Source organism: Muntiacus reevesi, chromosome 4 (assembly GCF_963930625.1).
Source record: "Muntiacus reevesi chromosome 4, mMunRee1.1, whole genome shotgun sequence".
NCBI classification, from domain to species: domain Eukaryota; kingdom Metazoa; phylum Chordata; class Mammalia; order Artiodactyla; family Cervidae; genus Muntiacus; species Muntiacus reevesi.
Genome location: NC_089252.1, coordinates 20151461 through 20169003, shown reverse-complemented (window position 1 = coordinate 20169003; position 17543 = coordinate 20151461). Strand labels below are relative to the sequence as shown.

Sequence of the window (17543 nt, the reverse complement as noted above, 5' to 3'; positions counted from 1 at the left end):
TGACATGGACAGACCTGCTCATCTTTTTTCAACCAGTGTTTCCTTCAAGACTGATTCCCCACCCCCCTTTAAGTCCCTTAGCATCCATTGTAACTTTGAGGAACACAATTTTGGAAATATTTCTTGATACCACAGGGTGGGCAGTAGAAGTGTTAACTTTTCTAGTAAGAAGAGGAGGAGACGGTCTTGTGAGACTTTGGGTTCAAGAGTTTGTTCTTTATGTACAGGCATTTGGAAGTCATTCAGGATTTCTTGCCTAGAAAAGCCCATGGACAGAGGAGCCTGGTGGGCTTCTGTCCATAGGGTCACGGGAGTCAAACTCGACTTAACAACTAAACCCACCAGCAGCAGCAGGATTTCTAGGCAGTGGAGTATGTATGTCAAAGGAAAATGAGTCTGATAGGAGTGTGCCAAATTGGGGTAGGGAAAAATATGAAGGAAGAGATATGAAATGTATTTTTGAAGGCAAAATGATTTTGGCATTGACTAGATAGTTGCCAAAGGAGTGGGAAGCTCGTGGGTAGAGAAGTGAGAAATCAAAAACAGTGGGATTCTGTCTCTGGGCCCTGGAAGAAAGATGCTTCTACAAAGCAAAATAGGCAAGTGGGAGGGAAGATGTTGTAAACATTTTACTTGTATTGCTGGCCAGACACCCAGACTTGTCTCCAGAGAAAGGGGCCAGGTTTGGAGGTGGGGATTGTGTAGTCACTTAGACTTGAATGAGAACTGCAAAGGCTTATGTAGCAAAGCAGCTCCTGTTTGGACTTATCTTGACAGAGGAATTCAGAGAGAACCACTTGAGCACTCATTGTTGAGACCTTGAGTTGAGACTTGCAAGACTCTCGTCAGGGGTGCTCTAAGCTTCTGTCAGTAGAGAGACTTGCAGGCTAAGTATCTGATGGCAGATAGAGAACTTAGACATGGACCGGAAAGGAGGCTTGAGGCCAAACAGGAAGAGGAGGAAGATGAAAGGCATCAAAGAGGGATGAAGGGAATAAAAGGATTTGGGGGAAGGAGTCACACATTGTAACTTGAGAGGCTTAAAGGTTCCGTCTGGTATGCATTTTCACGCACACAGGTGCTCACTGCATCTTGACTTCTGATAAAAGGAAATAGTTCTAAGCTGGCATACTGAAAGATTTGAGTCTTTGACCAGTGGGCATTGTTTTTTAACAAGCCAGTGAACTTGAGAGATTTGTTTTGTTTGATCTTTTAAGATTCTCTGATGGTTGAAATAAAATTCTGCTTAAAGATGTGAAGTGACATAGAAAACAAATTTATGATTGCCATAGGGGGAAGGGGATGGGGATGGGGTAAAATTAGGACCCTGGGATTAGCAGATACAAACTATATAAAATGAATAACACAACAAGGCCCTACTGTATAGCATAGGGATCTTTATTCAAAACCGTAATAGGAAAGGATATGAAAAAGAATATGTATAATACAATGTAACACTATAAATCAGTGATACGTCAGCATAAAATAAAAGATAAAAAACAGGTGTGAAATGAGTTTTTCCACAGATTTAACATTTGGGAGGTAATTATACAGACTCAGATAGCTTTACTGACTGAGGGGACATGAATTTGAGCGATCTCCAAGAGATAGTGAAGGATGGGGAAGCCTGGCTTACTGCAGTCCCTGGGGTTGCAAAGAGTTGTACAACACGACTTAGTGACTGAGCAACAGCAGTAACAGTAAATTTTAAATACCAGGAAGTATGAAGAAGGAAAAAGACAAAACTTCCGTGGCTAAAATTCTAATGAAGATTGTTCCATATCTCTAGTGTTTAATTGTGTACTAAAGTGATTTTGTTTACTTGAGTTTTAAAAAGTGTTTTTTTAAAGAAAAAAATGTTTTTTTCAGAGAAGTCAAAGGTTAATGACTACTGGAAGTTAGTGTACAAAGCCTTATACATAACTATTAATTACCTTTTTGAGTGGCAGAGTTCTACTTAAGTAATTGGAAAAACAATTGAGATATTTAAGATAACTCTATTTCAGCAGACAACAGTTTACAAAACATACCTGTCAAGGAAAGTGGTAAATCTTACATATTTGGAACTCTAAAAATACACAATAACAGAATAACAGAAATGTTACCACAGGGCATAATCTTGCATGGCAAGCAGGAAGACTGATACCCAGGTGGGATTTTCCAGTTTTTGCCAGTTCTTTGTTTTGTAGCTCTGCTTGATACATGCAAGTATTACGAGTGGATGCTGAAAAACTTGGTAAAAGTTTGATGGAAAACAGAACATTTACTCAGTTCCAAAACATAATCTCACATATTACCACAGAAAAATTTTCATAGTGAAAAAACATGGTTAACGCTACCTTTGTTAAAATATCAAAGGTAATTTCACAGATAGTGGAACAGGCTGACATTGCATGTCTCCTGGTGTGTTACACTGATGTTGTGATGACATCACAATGTCAGCCCGAATCTGTTCATGGGGAGACATCAGACCAGTCCTAGAGGAGGAGCAGTCCACAAATCTGGCCTGTAGTCTTCAAAAGTATCAATGTCATGGATGTCTTTGCATGGTGATAAGTGAGCGTTATCCTTTTTGTTGGCTTAGAATATAAGTCTAAAATTATTTAATCAGTTTCCTATTAATACTTTTTTTTCCTGTTAATACTTTTAAGTTGATTGCAATTTTCCTGAGGAGTGTATCCTTTTACATTTGTCTTTTATTATCTGTTAAACTAGTGCTGCTCTCTCAGAGTAGGTTCTTAGATGTGAGATTGCTATGTCAAGGGATGTGCACATTTTGTGTGTTGTTAATATGATCAGACAGACTTTTCACAAGTTTAAGTTCTTCTCAGCTTGTTCATGTTCAATCACTAATTTGTGTCTGACTCTTTGCAACCCCATGGACTGCAGCACGCCAGGCTTCCCTGTCCTTCACTATCTCAGCTTGAGAGGACTGACTTCTGGGTCAGGCATTTTAACAATGCCTTTAATCCTCTGATTCTAGTTAAATGCAGGTGAAACTGATCATTCTTTTGTTTAACATAGCGTTTTTGTTATTCTTTGTGATTCAGCTTTTAAAAGCAGTCCCCATCTACGGCCACGAAGGCCCTGTTTATGCTGTGCATGCTGTTTACCAGAGGAGGGCCCCAGACCTTGCACTGCACACGCTGATAGTGTCCGCGGCTTCCGACTCTACTGTTCGGATCTGGTCTAAAGAGGGTTCTGAAGGTAGGTTTACAGACGTTGTTCCAAACAGGTGACATAGTAATTATCAAATGAACAGCATCTTAGAAGAGCATCCTCATAATTTTTTCAGTCTTTCAAGCAGTTTTTGAAATGTTATATTTCTAATATGCATGTTTTTTTCTTTTGCACTTTTCTAGAATTCCTATTTACCAAACTGTTGATAATGTAAATTCCTTGAAAGCGTTTTCATTTAAGTCTTTTTGTTCTCTGTAACCTTGTTCTCTTGTAACCTTAAAAGCTGACCATTTAAATTCCCATTTTTACTGGGGGCTCAGGATTGACTTCTCTCATCTCCCTGCTGACGTCCAGGGTTCTGATGATGCCACTGGACCTCTCTAGGTGGATAAGCTGAGTGAGTTGTTCATGGTGTGTTTTATTTCTTAGTGACATGCCTTCAGACCTTGAACTTTGGCAATGGATTCGCTCTGGCTCTCTGCTTGTCTTTTTTGCCTGATACTGATGGTGAGTTTCCTGCTAAGTGTATATTAAAAGAGCAACATATTTTTATATCTTCATACAACCAGGACCTAAAAGAAACATATTGGATCTTAATTTTGTGTCTAAATATTTTTAGGAGACAAGTTGAGAGACGTGAATAACATACTTTTGTTCTCAGTAGTCAAATGGTCTGTGTATAAAGCATAAGGTAAAGGGGGTGGGTGTTAGAAGCGTCAGTAGCAGTTGAAAATTTAAGTGATTTAATACGAACTCAAGACTGATACTCCTATTTGTCAGATACATGGTCAGTGTAGATGTAATTTGGGAAAACTGCCTACCTCTGCAGAAGGTGGAGGTCTGGGATAAGTTGAGAAAGTACTAGGGATGGGCCCTGTGAGCATTTCTCTCAAGGTGACAGCCCCTTCCCATCGTGCACAGTGACAGTTTGCCTCAGACCACTTAAAATCTCTAAACGAAAAATGTCCCTTTTCTGGGAAGGCCATCTGTACCTGTCTTTGATTATCCTCCACCAGGATGGTGGCCAGTGCACGTCAGACAGTCCTGTGGCTCCTCAGTTGCCTGGAGGACGGAGCTGGTGGGCAGAGGCTGGGCCTGGAAACCTCCAGGCTGTTTTGCCCTCTGCAGTGGGAGCAGCAGCTCCGTGGTCTCACGTGATGTTCCACTTTCTGCCAGGGCTCCCCGGGAGGAGGAACTGCGCACGTTCTGTCCTGGTTTTCGTTACATAGAATTTCATTTCTTAGCATCTGCATTGAGGCTGAGTGACTGGAGTTTTTTGGCTTTTTTTTTAATTGATTTAAAGAAAACTAATTTTACAGTCACAACTTTCATAGCTTTTTAACCACATAGTTATATATGTGCTTTTGTTATTTAATTATGCCATAGATTTTGTTTTATTATCAAATTCTTCAAACATATGGTCTTCAAAGTAACAAACATACCCTTAAATCTTTGTGCAGTAACCAGTATGCTGGGCTCTTAGTCGCTCTCCTGGATTTTTTATTATTCACTTGGGCTAATGATTCCTATTAAGTGTTCTGGCTGACATGGTTAAGTGCTCCCAGCTTGTTTTTACTGCTGAGCTCTTTTTACTGCTCCTTCTATCGTAAATGACACAGAACAGAGGAGAGGATTCTGTTAATAGTCATTCTTTGCCAAGTATCCATTTAATGGAACATTCTAGAATATTCATTTTATTCCTAAAGATGTTTATTTAGTGCTTTCAATTTATTTGTTCAGTGATGTGGGAAATAGAAGTCGAGGCTCTACCTAGAACTTAAGACCCCGCATAGGTGATTGTCATAACATAGGATGGATGTTATGATGTTGTATGATGTTTTATATATATATGTTATATGATGCTTACAATGATGCCTCTTTTTCCTCCCAGTGCCAGTATTAGCATGTGGCGATGATGACTGCAAAATTCACTTATTTGTTCAACAAAACAATCAGGTAATTGTTCATGTTTCTTTAAGAGACTAGAATTATGTTCTGCTTAATTCCATATCTTAAGACAGACTTTCTAGGTTATAGAATTTGGGGGGTGTTCTAATCTAAGCTGACCAATCCAATAGGAAAATCTTTTTGACAGTCCTCTGTTAAACCGCTTGTCACTCTTTGATCACCAGGTACTCTGCTGCTGCTTTGGCCTCCCAAGTCCAGAGTTGTTCTGGAAGACAGGTCGTTAGGTGGGGAAGAAGAGAGGGAAATGTTGTAGTAGTATTTTTTCTTAAGAAATTTAAATGAAGTGTAACATACCTACCGTGAAATACACCCCTAGCAGTGATTATTTGTCCTTGTAATCTTTTCCTGTTCTTTGAGTGGTTAAACCAGAGGGAAGTTTCAGAAAGAGGGTTGGTTAACCCTGTGCTCATTTAGTTAGTAGTGAGTGAGTGAAAGTCGCTCAGCCATGCCCGCTCTTTGTGACCCCATGGACTATACAATCCATGGAATTCTCTAGATCAGAATACTGGAATGGGTAGCTGTTCCCTTCTCCAGGGAATCTTCCCAACCCAGGGATTAAACCCAGGTCTCCCGCATTGCAGGCGGATTCTTAACAAGCTGAGCCACCAGGACAGCCCAAGAATACTGGAGTGCATAGTCTATCCCTTCTCCAGCGGATCTTCCCGACCCAAGAATCAAACCGGGGTCTCCTGCATTGCAGGTGGATCCTTTACCAGCTGAGCTACCAGGGAATCCCTAGTTAATAATAGAGAGACTTGTTCCTTTGCATTTTATAAGAAAGTTAAAAATCATTGTGTTCAGCCTCCCAGCTTTTTTCTATATTGTATCCACAGCATGTCATTTTACCTTGTGAATAGTTGGTGTATTTGGAGACTACAGATATTATCTACTCATGACTCCTCAGTTAAAGGATATAGAAGATGAGATTTTTTTCATTCCCAAGTGAAAACTCTATCTTACGACTGATCAGATAGGGTTCCCAGTTTTTTTAAAAAAATGCAGGAGGAATGGCTGAGATCAAATGAAGTCACTGATATACATTAAAATATTAAATTCATACATTAAGTCCTGTGATTTTTTGTTATCTTACTAGTTTCAGAAAATGCTTTTTCTCTCTGGACATGAGGATTGGATAAGAGGCGTGGAATGGGCGGCCTTTGGTCAGTATGAAATATTGCTAAAGTACATATAATGTAGACAAGTATGTGTAACTTTCAAAAAAGCAGCCTCTTAACGTTTAACATTTTCTTTGTATGTGACATTTTTCTGTTGGCCCAATTAGAAAAGAGGATACTTATCCTTTGTATTAAGTATTAGTTGGGATGGCAGAGGATGACATAGGTTGATCTTTACAAGAGGACACTAGCTATTACATATGCAGACAGTCTTGAGAAGTTCTTCGTAGAAATTAGTAGATTGTATAGGAATACCAAATATTATAACTATTTATTAGCATTTTATGTGTATTTGTCAGTGTCATTGAAAATGAATATAGGTCAAATGAATGAAAGGGAAGCACAGTCTAATTTTTTCGGGAAATCTAGAAATGTGTGTATTGTAGAAGAAAAACTCATACTTAAATTTAAGAATAGAATGTTCTAAAAATAATAATATCTGTTTTTTTAACCAGGAAGAGATCTTTTCCTAGCAAGCTGTTCGCAAGATTGCCTGATACGCATATGGAAACTGTATATAAAATCAACATCTTTAGAAACTCAAGAAGATGATAATATAAAACTGAAAGAAAATACTTTTACTGTAGAAAATGAAAGTGAGTAATAAGGAAAATATTTAATGCAGTAATTCTTAGATTTATTAGCTGATTTATTTATCTGTATCACTACAACACATATGTGAAGGTTACGTTTTCAGAAGTATCAGATCCCTAGCTGAAACTTACACTATGCATTTTTCCTTTTTTATTTCTATGTGAGAGTAAGTCATTTTTAATATATGAAACTTACTTTTCTAAATCATGTTAGGTTTTTTTAGTTGCTGAAAAGGTTTAGTATTTTCTCAGTAAATTAGTTTGTAAAATTTTATTTAAATTTCAGTTTTAGCATAGGAAGATCTGAAGAAATAATGTGAATTATTCGTACCTTTGTTGGAGGATGTTCATAAGAGACAACTAAATTCCTATATTTGAATGGTATATGTAGTTCTGATTTTCTTACTGTCTGGCATCAGAACAGTACCCTTCCATGGTAGGTTCTGTTGGAATGTTGTATTTAAAGGAGATAATTTTCTATGGATATGAAAATCATAATGTTAATCCTTATTAAACATTGTTCATCCAGAAATACACTTCTTTGTTATTACTCTTCTTGGTTATAACACCCATTAGAGTTGAGATTTAGTGACAGATTTATGGAGAGAACCAGGAAATAACTAGAGGCAGCATATTGTTTCCAAATATGAAAACTTCTGTGATATTTTCATTAATTATTTTGTTTAAAAGTTCACAGTACTGATTTGACTTCCTTTATTTTTACATTTATCTTAGGGGTGTTGTCTCTTTTTAGTGGTAGTTTAGGCTCACATAATGAATGAGGATAGCAAAGGAGGCTGGCATGTTTTTTTTTTTTTTTTAATTATAGAGTAAGAGTCACTGTCCCTGAAAATTTAAAATAGAATATATCCATTAATTTTTATTTATAGCTAAGTAGGCAAAACATAAAGAAAAATTTATGCATCTTTGGAATTTATATCTTTTTTCTCCTGTAATTTTGAACAAGGGGTAAAGTTAATGAAATTCAGAATTAATGTTTTTTGTTGAATCTAAATCATGTTCTGTTCTTATTTTTTTTTAATGTAATTGTATAACTGAGTTGGTTATGAAAATGTTCCTTTTAAAAAGAGCTTTGTGGGAAGAATCTTTTTTTTTTTGGTTGTAGGTATTAAAATAACATTTGCGGTTACTCTGGAGACAGTACTGGCTGGTCATGAAAACTGGGTAAATGCAGTTCATTGGCAGCCTTCATTTTACAAAGGTAGGAAGAAAATCAAACACAAAACCTTGACTGATAGAATTTTAAGCCGACCAAATGAAGTAGAGGATATTTTTGAGTGTAATTAGAAATCTCAGGGGCTGCCCTTGTGGTCCAGGGGTTAAGAATCTGCCGGCCAGTGCAGGGGACACAGGTTCAATCCCTGGTCTGGAACTAAGTTCCCACATGTTACAGGGCAACTAACCTGTGAACCACAGCTGCTGAGCCCACGTACCCTAGATCCCATGCTCCCCAACAAGAGAAGCCACTGCAGTGAGGAGCCTGTCCACTACAACTCGAGAGAAGCCCCTGCTTGCTGCAACTGGAGAAAGCCCTAGCACAGCAGCGAAGAGCCAGGGTGCCACAATGAAGACCCAGCCCGGCCAAAACAAACAATTAAAAAAAAGAAATCTCAAGTATTAGACATTTTCCTGTGGGCAAAGTGTAATACTGTAACCCATTCAGCTGGCTCTTCAATTTCATTGAAAGTTGTATTTCTAAGAGGGAAAAGTATGATTCCTGCTTTGATGCCAAAATCACCATATGGCTTTTAACTTTTTATCTTTAAAGTTTTTACCTGGTCCTTGTGGGGTTTAAGAGAAATTGACTTTCAAGTCAGCTTCACTTGATCCTTTACCCTTGGAAATACAAAGTTGGTAATACCAAGCTACATCATTTATGACTAAGTAAAGATTTTCCTTCTGTCTTTTGCCCTTAACCTCTGTTTATGGAGTGATGATTGTGTGCCTGTTCGAGTTGGCACTGAGGTGTAGAGCTGAGCACGGCAGCAGCCCCGTTTTCTCCTCCCAGCCCCTTCCCCAAGACAAGAGTAGAGAACAGCAGGAATTAATGCTCAGGTAACACCATCCAGCTTTTATTATATTATGTCATATTTGCTGCAGTTGAAAAAAAGATAAATTAGATATTATAGGACTTCCCTGGTGGTACAGTGGATCAGAATCGCCTGCCAGTGCTGGGGCCCTGGGTTCGATTTCTGGCCTGAAAGGTTCCACATGCTGCAGAGCAGTTGAATCCGTGTGCCCCGACTACTGAGTCTGCGAGCCCCAACTGAGCCCACGAACTGGAGCCTCCAAAGTCCGTGCACCTAGAGCTTGTGTTCCACAGCCAATGAAGCCTCCGCAGTGAGAGGCTGTTGCTCCCCTCCTCGCCACAACTAGAGAGAGCCGAGAAGCAACGAAGACCCAGCACAGCCAAAAATAAATGATTAATTAAAGTAAGAGATAAATTAGATACAGATATTAGGGATCCCTTTGTAGTGTTTCCTGAACCCTTCCTCCTCCATCCTTCCCTTAAGGCTGAATTCAGTGTACATTATTCCCATGCAGTTTTTATCCTTTTATACTATACATTTATGTAACCATAGACAAAATTGTTTTATACCTGTTAAAACGATATCAATATGCATTTGTGCTTGTACAACCTGCCTCTTTAGCTTAATACAATCGGCTCTATAGTACTGTAATAAATGTATAATACTTTCACACAAATAATAAACCATCTTTAAGAGCATTGTACCTTGAAAAGTACAGTAGTGCAACACAACAGCTGGCATACAGGGGCTGGCATTGAGTGAACAGGCAAGAAGAGTTACTGACGGGAGGAGGGAGAAGAGGTGGGAGATGGTAGAACTGAAGGGTTGTCAAAAGATGAAGGCCCGACTGCAATTTCACTCTGCACCTGATGTTGATGGCAAAGGATTGGTTCTTTACTGGATTCAAGTCTATCTAAGCCTGTTGAAGAAATGATCCAGTGATGTCTGGGTAGCAGCTCTTCTTTTCTTGTCATAGATGACAAGGTAGCACTGGATTGCATTCTGAATGGCTGCTGCAACCTTTGTATGTACTGGTCTACGTTCAGGTCGTGTGCCTGAAAAACCAACAGTACCTCCTCAAATAAAATCATCTTGCCGTTTCCTGTGTCATGAATCCCTTCAGTTCTTCAGTTTCTTTTTCCTCTCTTCTCCGTCCTTTCTGTGGGCCTCCCATTCTTCATTGGAGGTCTTCATTAGGAAGTGCCTCGCATTGCACACGAAGAAGTTCAGTGAAGTCGCCCTCTTGCAAATCTAGCTTGAAATAAAGATACTGTACCACTGGACCCTCTACAGTGCTGTAAAGTACACGAAAGCGTGACCACCCATAGAGGATGCGCACAGGTGACAGATGTACGCTAGACACGTGAACTCACTTACGTGCCTGGACATGGCGAACACTGCCTCTGCGAAAGTGTGCAGTTTGTATTTTTATTTAGAGGACTTAGTGTAGTTTTTTTTTTTTCTTTAGATGGTATCCTACAACAGCCAATGAGATTGTTGTCTGCCTCAATGGATAAAACCATGATTCTCTGGGCTCCAGATGAAGAGTCAGGAGTTTGGCTAGAACAGGTAAAATGTGAATATTTAAGGAACAGAAAAATGAGTTTATTAAGCAGTAAATCCCAAGTCTGTGTTCCTAGAGCTACAGATGTTCCCTCTTTGTGTATGTTAAATAGGTAAGAACCTAATCTCTGGAATCAGTGGTTTCTGTTGTGAGAAATTGTTTATGACTTGTTTTCTGTGTATTGTTAAGTAGGTTCGAGTAGGAGAAGTAGGTGGCAATACCCTGGGATTTTATGATTGCCAGTTCAGTGAAGATGGCTCCATGATCATCGCTCATGCTTTCCACGGAGCATTGCACCTTTGGAAACAGAATGCTACCAACCCAGTAAGGAAAATGCTTTTAAGTCATTTCTGATCAAATAGAGTAAATCGTAAGTGAAACCTTGGGAAACAGTGTTGTTTTACCTCTAACACTCTTTAGAAACATAGTAGAGGCATTTAAGTTCAGATGACGTCACTTTTTCTGTAGATGTTATTCTGTTGTTATATTAAGTAAGAAACTTATGCTTTTCTAAGCATAAAATTCAACTGTCTAGCATTGTTGCAATATTAAAATTTGCATGTAGTTAAATTTTCTACAGAAGTGAAGTTTAAACTGCATAAATTTTAAGCTCTCCCTTAAGCTATATACATTTTGTGATGAGAGTTTTTCCTAAAATGTCTAATTTCTTTGTCTTCTGCAAGATAACATAATTTGATGTTTTCCTATTGGATAGCTAGGTGCTCCACTGATAATTTGTTGAGTTATTGAATGACTGACTGACATAAGGGCATTTAGAAGGACCTGTTATTTTATGATGGAATATATTAATGCTCTCAGGGGCTCTTGATATGTGTAATTCTAAATGATCCTGCAAATATTGGGCTTTTCTAGATCTTTCTTACACTTTTTACTCTCTTGAAGAGGGATAATCTTGCTCTAAGTAAGTATAATAGCTGCTTTACAGTATTATTCCAATCTCTTGCTTCCTAATTTGCTTCCAACCTGCTTCTCTGGGTTTGGGGAAAGAGGATAACAGGAACAGTGTTAGGAACACATGGATCTTGGCCCCAGAAATTATTAGCTATGTTTTTGAGGACATCACTGAATCTTTGTCTCCGATTCCTCATCTGTAAAATATGGACAGTAATAACACCTACTGAGAGGGATTTCGGAGTTTTGCCAAGAGAACACACTGCTCATAGCAAACACTCTCTTCCAACAACACAAGAGAAGACTCTACACATGGACATCACCAGATGGTCAATACTGAAATCAGATTGATGGTATTCTTTGCAGCCAAAGGTGGAGAAGTTCTATACAGTCAGCAGAAACGGGACCGGGAGCCGACTGTGGCTCAGATCATGAACTCCTTATTGCCAAATTCAGACTTAAATTGAAGAAAGTAGGGAAAACCACTAGACCATTCAGGTATGACCTAAATCAAATCCCTTATGATTATACAGTGGAAGTGACAAATAGATTCAAGGGATTAGATCTGATAGAGTGCCTGAAGAACTATGGATGAAGGTTTGTGACATTGTACAGGAGGCAGTGATCAAGACCATCCCCAAGAAAAAGAAATGCAAAAAGGCAGAATGGTTGTCTGAGGAGGCCTTACAAATAGCTATGAAAAGAAGAGAAGCTAAAGGCAAAGGAGAAAAGGAAAGATATACCCATCTGAATGCAGAGTTCCAAAGAATAGCAAGGAGAAATAAGAAAGCCTTCCTCAGTGATCAGTGCAAAGAAATAGAGGAAAACAATAGAATGGGAAAGATTAGAGATCTCTTCAAGGAAATTAGAGATACCAAGGGAACATTTCATGTGAAGATAGGCACAATAAAGGACAGAAATGGCATGGATGTGACAGAGGCAGAAGATTAAGAAGAGGTGGAAAGAATACACAGAAGAACTATACAAAAAAGATCTTCACGACCCAGGTAATCACGATGGTATGATCACTCACCTAGAGCCAGACATCCTGGAATGTGAAGTTAAATGGGCCTTAGGAAGCATCACTAAGAACAAAGCTAGTGGAGGTGATGGAATTCCAGTTGAGCTATTTCAAATCCTAAAAGACGATGCTGTGAAAGTGCTGCACTTAATATGCCAGCAAATTTGGAAAACTCAGCAGTGGCCACAGGACTGGAAAAGGTCAGTTTTCATTCCAAACCCAAAGAAAGGTAATCCCAAAGAATGCTCAAACTACCGCACAATTGCACTCATCTCACACACTAGTAGAGTAATGCTGAAAATTCTCCAAGCCAGGCTTCAACAGTACGTGAACCATGAACTTCCAGATGTTCAAGCTGGATTTAGAAAAGGCAGAGGAACCAGAGATCAAATTGCCAACATCCGCTGGATCATTGAAAAAGCAAAAGAGCTCCAGAAAAATATCTATTTCTTCTTTATTGACTATGCCAAAGCTTTTGTGTGAACCACAAAAAACTGTGGGAAATTCTTAAAGAGATGGGAATACCAGGCCACCTGACCTGCCTCTTGAGAAATCTGTATGCAGGTCAGGAAGCAACAGTTAGAACTGGATGTGGAACAACAGACTCTTCCAAATCGGGAAAGGAGTATGTCAAGGCTGTATATTGTCACCCTGCTTATTTAACTTCTATGCAGAGTACATCATGAGAAACACTGGGCTGGATGAAGCACAAGCTGGAATCAAGATTACTGGGAGAAATATCACTTAACCTCAGATATGCAGATGACACCACCCTTATGGCAGAAAGTGAAGAACTAAAGAGCCTCTTGATAAAAGTGAAAGAGAAGAATGAAAAAGTTGGCTTAAAACTCAACATTCAGAAAAGTAAGATCATGGCATCTGCTCCCATCACTTCATGGCAAATAGATGGGTAAACAGTGACAGACTTTATTTTCTTGGGCTCCAAAATCACTGCAGATGGTGACTGCAGCCATGAAATTAAAAGACGCTTGCTTCTTGGAAGAAAAGTTAGTGACCAGCGTAGACAGCTTATTAAAAATCAGATATTACTTTGCCAACAAAGGTCCATCTAGTCAAAGCTGTGGTTTTTCCAGTAGACATGTATGGATGTGAGAATTAGACTATTAAGAAGGCTGAGTGCCAAAGAATTGTTGCTTTTGAACTGTGGTGTTGAGGAAGACTCTTGAGAGTCCCTTGGACTGCAAGGAGATCCAACCATTCCATCCTAAAGGAAATCAGTCCTGCATATTCATTGGAAAGACTGATGCTGAAACTGAAACTCCAATACCCTGGCCTCCTGATGCGAAGAACTCACTCATTTGAAAAGACCATGATGCTGGGAAAGATTGAAGGTGGGAGGAGAAGGGGACGACAGAGGATGAAATGGTTGGATGGCATCACCAACTCGATGGACATGAGTTTGACTAAACTCCGGGAGTTGGCGATGGACATGGAGGCCTGGCATGCTTCAGTCCATGGAGTCGGAAAGAGTCGGAAACGACTGAGCAACTGAACTAAGCTGAACTGAAGGGGATTTTATGATGCTAAAATGAGGTAATACTTGTACAGTGTGAAAAGCAGGGCCTGACACATTTGATACTATATATTTTAAATAAATAGATGAAAGAAGTCAGAACATAATGCGGAATTGAGTCAGCAGAGTTTGAATGTGCATCTAGTAGCTTCACTTCCAAAGTGAAAATTCATGTATCCCGACTGGTGCGATTGATTAGTGTGTGATACTTATTTAAGTACAGATTCATGAATTTGCTTGACCTTTAGTTTGTGAGCTTTGTAATAGTTGTGTCATATAGAAGAATTTGAATTTTCAGTACATGCAGTGATTCACTTTTCTCCTTTGTATCTGCCATTTGGAGTTGACCTTTAAGATTGTTTTTACTATTACATGAACCAGGGAATCATTATTTATGACACTTTCAAATAAAATTTTTTTAGGATAAATTTAATTTTGTTCTTAAGAGCTCCTTTGAGTCATATTTTATCTGGTTAGAGGGCCTTCATATGAAAAAGCGTCAGATGAGTAGGGAGGAGCTCTTCTACTCAAGCCAGAGGACAGAATTTTACTTACTTTTGCTTATAACTTGATTTCAAATTTATAATAGCAGTTTACCAAATAGAGTAATTTTTTAATAGACTGTATTTTTTAGAGAAATTTTAGATTTACAGAAAAGTTGAGCAGAAAATGGAGCTCCCACTTACCCTGCCCCCCAAGCATGCACAGCTGCCTCCACCCTCAGAATCCCACACATTTATTACAATCAAGGGCAATTTCTAAAAACAGACGCTGCCCTTCAGAACTGTGTTGATAGTCAAAAGTGCTGTACTTTTTTCAAAATCTTTTGGGAACTCCTATTAGTGCTAACTTTAGAGTCAATTTTTATATCACTGAAGAAATTAACAGCATTTCTTTGTTCCAGCCTGTTTATGTTTTTGACTAGAAAATAATATGACTTAACCACATTCATCAGAGTTGGGTTTGAATGACCTTTTAGCTATTTATACAGATTTGATTTTTTCAAGTTTTATACCACTTGAGTTGTTCCAAAAGATGCTTGGTGGACATTTTCTGTATTTCATTTCATTATTTGTTTACTGGTTACTGGTGCTGGCTCCCTCAGGAGGTAGACTAACTAGGTTTAATTTAACCTCTGCCCTCTACACCTACGGCTTTCTACTTAACAAAGAGAGCTGGTCAGGCATACACTCAGAATCTACAGGCTTGTGTTACCCAGTACTCTTTATTATTTAGTTTGACAAATAAATACTTGTGTATTATTGATACCTAGTATGTGCCAGTGTTTTGTAAATATAAATTCATCTGACTATTGTAATGACTGTAGGAGCTAAGTAGCTCTTTTACAGCAGAGTTATTTGAGGCACAGAAAGATTGGGTAATGTCTGGGTTCCAGGAGGCATTCACAAATGACGAATGGAGGGGAGTTCCCCAAGGAAACTGCTTTGAAGGACACAACACATATTTGAATGTTTAAGTTCAAATCTGTTTGATTGGAAAACAGATCCTGTTACTGTGAATTTCCATCTTTTTTACTTAACTTTTCACCTTGTTGGGAGCCGGGGTCTTTTCCATATCAGACCTGAGGACTGAAGGCATTATCAGACTTAATTTTGAATGAAAATACATTGATTATTTTGATGTATCATGAGCACTTTCATTGCAGAAAGAGTGGACTCCAGAGATTGTTATTTCAGGACACTTTGATGGTGTCCAAGACCTAACATGGGATCCAGAAGGAGAATTTATCATCACTGTTGGTACTGACCAGACAACTCGACTTTTTGCTCCTTGGAAGAGAAAAGATCAGTCACAGGTAAAATATCTTCCTTCTTGACGGATTCACTTGAAAAGAATGTCCCTGAGCTCTTGAAGAGAGGGGCAGCAGCATTAGCCAATAGGGAAATGCAAATTAAAATGATGAATGCCACTGCACACCCTCTGGGATATCTGAGGTATAAAATACTGACAGTGGCAAGTGTAGTAGGTTGCAGAGAGACTGGAACTTTCATACATTGCCAATGGGAATGCAAAATGTTATAGTTACCCTGGAAAATAGGTTTCTTAAAAACTGAAGCACTCCAGAGAAGACATACAGATGGCGAGTAGATGTATGAACAGATGCTCAACACTAACCATCAGGGAAATGCAAATCGGAACCACAATGAGATACTCCCTTTCCTCTCTCTGAGTTGCTGTCATCAAATAGATAAACAGCGAATGGTGCAAGGATGTGGAGAAAAGGAGCCCTCCTGCCCGTTGTTAGGATCATAAATTGGAGCAGTGCTATGGATAATGGGAGTGGCATTTCCTCAAAAAATTAAAAATAGAGCTACCCCATGATCTAGGAATTTCATTTCTGGGTATTTATTTAAAGAAAACAAAACACTAATTTGAAAGGACACATCTACCCCCATGTTTATTGAAGCATTATTTACAATATTTACATGTATTTATTTAATGCAATTATTGTAAATATTTACAATAGCCAAGATATGGAAGCAGCTAAGATGAATAGATAAAGAAGACATGGTATATATACAATGGAATATTAGCCATTAAAAAAATGAAGTCTTACATATATATATAACTGAGTCACTTTCTGTACAGCAGAAATTAACACAACCTTTTAAATCAGCTATACTTCAGGGAAATTAAAAAGTAAAAAACTATTTAAAAGAGGAAAATGAAGTCTTGCCATTTATAATAAAATAGATGAATCTAGAAGATGCTGTAATAAGTGATACAAGTTAGATGGAGAAAGACAATCTGATGTATATGTGTAACCTAAAAAACAAAAGAACAAAGTGAAAGCAAACTTATACAAAGAACAAATGAGTGTTTTCCAGAGGTGTGAAGTGGCGAAATAGGTGAAGGGATTAAAAGGCACAAACTTTCAGTTATAAATAAGCCACAGGGGTATGACATACAGTGTAAGGAATATGGTCAATAATGTTTTAATAATTTTGTGTGAGGACAGGTGGGTGATTACTAGATCGATGATGGTGACTGTTTTGTAATATATTTAAATGTTAAATCACTATGTTGTACACTGTGTTGAAACTAACATAATATTACATATTTCAACTGTATTTCAGTAAAAAAACAAACCTAAGCATACATATATTCTTTATAATTCAAACAATTAAAATGTTAGTTGCCAAAATGTGTTTACTTTAGTTCCACAAAGTTCTCTTATACCTTGTAATTTTAGTTTTAATTCATTAGGAAACTCTGTCAGATCTGCAATAAAAGCTAATTTCTAATATCATATAGTGTCACTTAATAGTTGTTGAGCCCAGTTTTTGTTAAAGAAACTTTTCAGTCTTGCCCTAAGCTTTCAAAAACCACAATAAAACTTTACCACTGATAAATCATTGAACTGTGCTATACTACAAAGTATACTCAGTTTCTGATAAAAATTCATGTAACTGATTGTGGGTCAGACTGTGAGTGCTAATGAAATTGGCCACTGGCATTTCTGCTTTGGCATCACTTTGGTAGATTAAAATTAATAGAGAACATTGGGAGCAATACTATAGTCA

The 17543-nt window shown here is 38.2% G+C and overlaps 1 protein-coding gene across 1 annotated transcript in view; it reads left to right on the top strand.

Annotated features, from left to right (window-relative positions):
• Nucleotides 1–17543, top strand: part of ELP2 (elongator acetyltransferase complex subunit 2) — a 47607-nt gene that overhangs the window by 11007 nt on the left and 19057 nt on the right. Inside the window, exons 4-12 of the mRNA XM_065932350.1 lie at nucleotides 3051–3207; nucleotides 3610–3687; nucleotides 5072–5136; nucleotides 6242–6308; nucleotides 6779–6919; nucleotides 8043–8138; nucleotides 10436–10536; nucleotides 10724–10855; nucleotides 15665–15814. Of these exons, the coding sequence (XP_065788422.1) occupies nucleotides 3051–3207; nucleotides 3610–3687; nucleotides 5072–5136; nucleotides 6242–6308; nucleotides 6779–6919; nucleotides 8043–8138; nucleotides 10436–10536; nucleotides 10724–10855; nucleotides 15665–15814 (987 nt within the window). The remainder of the gene's footprint in view (nucleotides 1–3050; nucleotides 3208–3609; nucleotides 3688–5071; nucleotides 5137–6241; nucleotides 6309–6778; nucleotides 6920–8042; nucleotides 8139–10435; nucleotides 10537–10723; nucleotides 10856–15664; nucleotides 15815–17543) is intronic.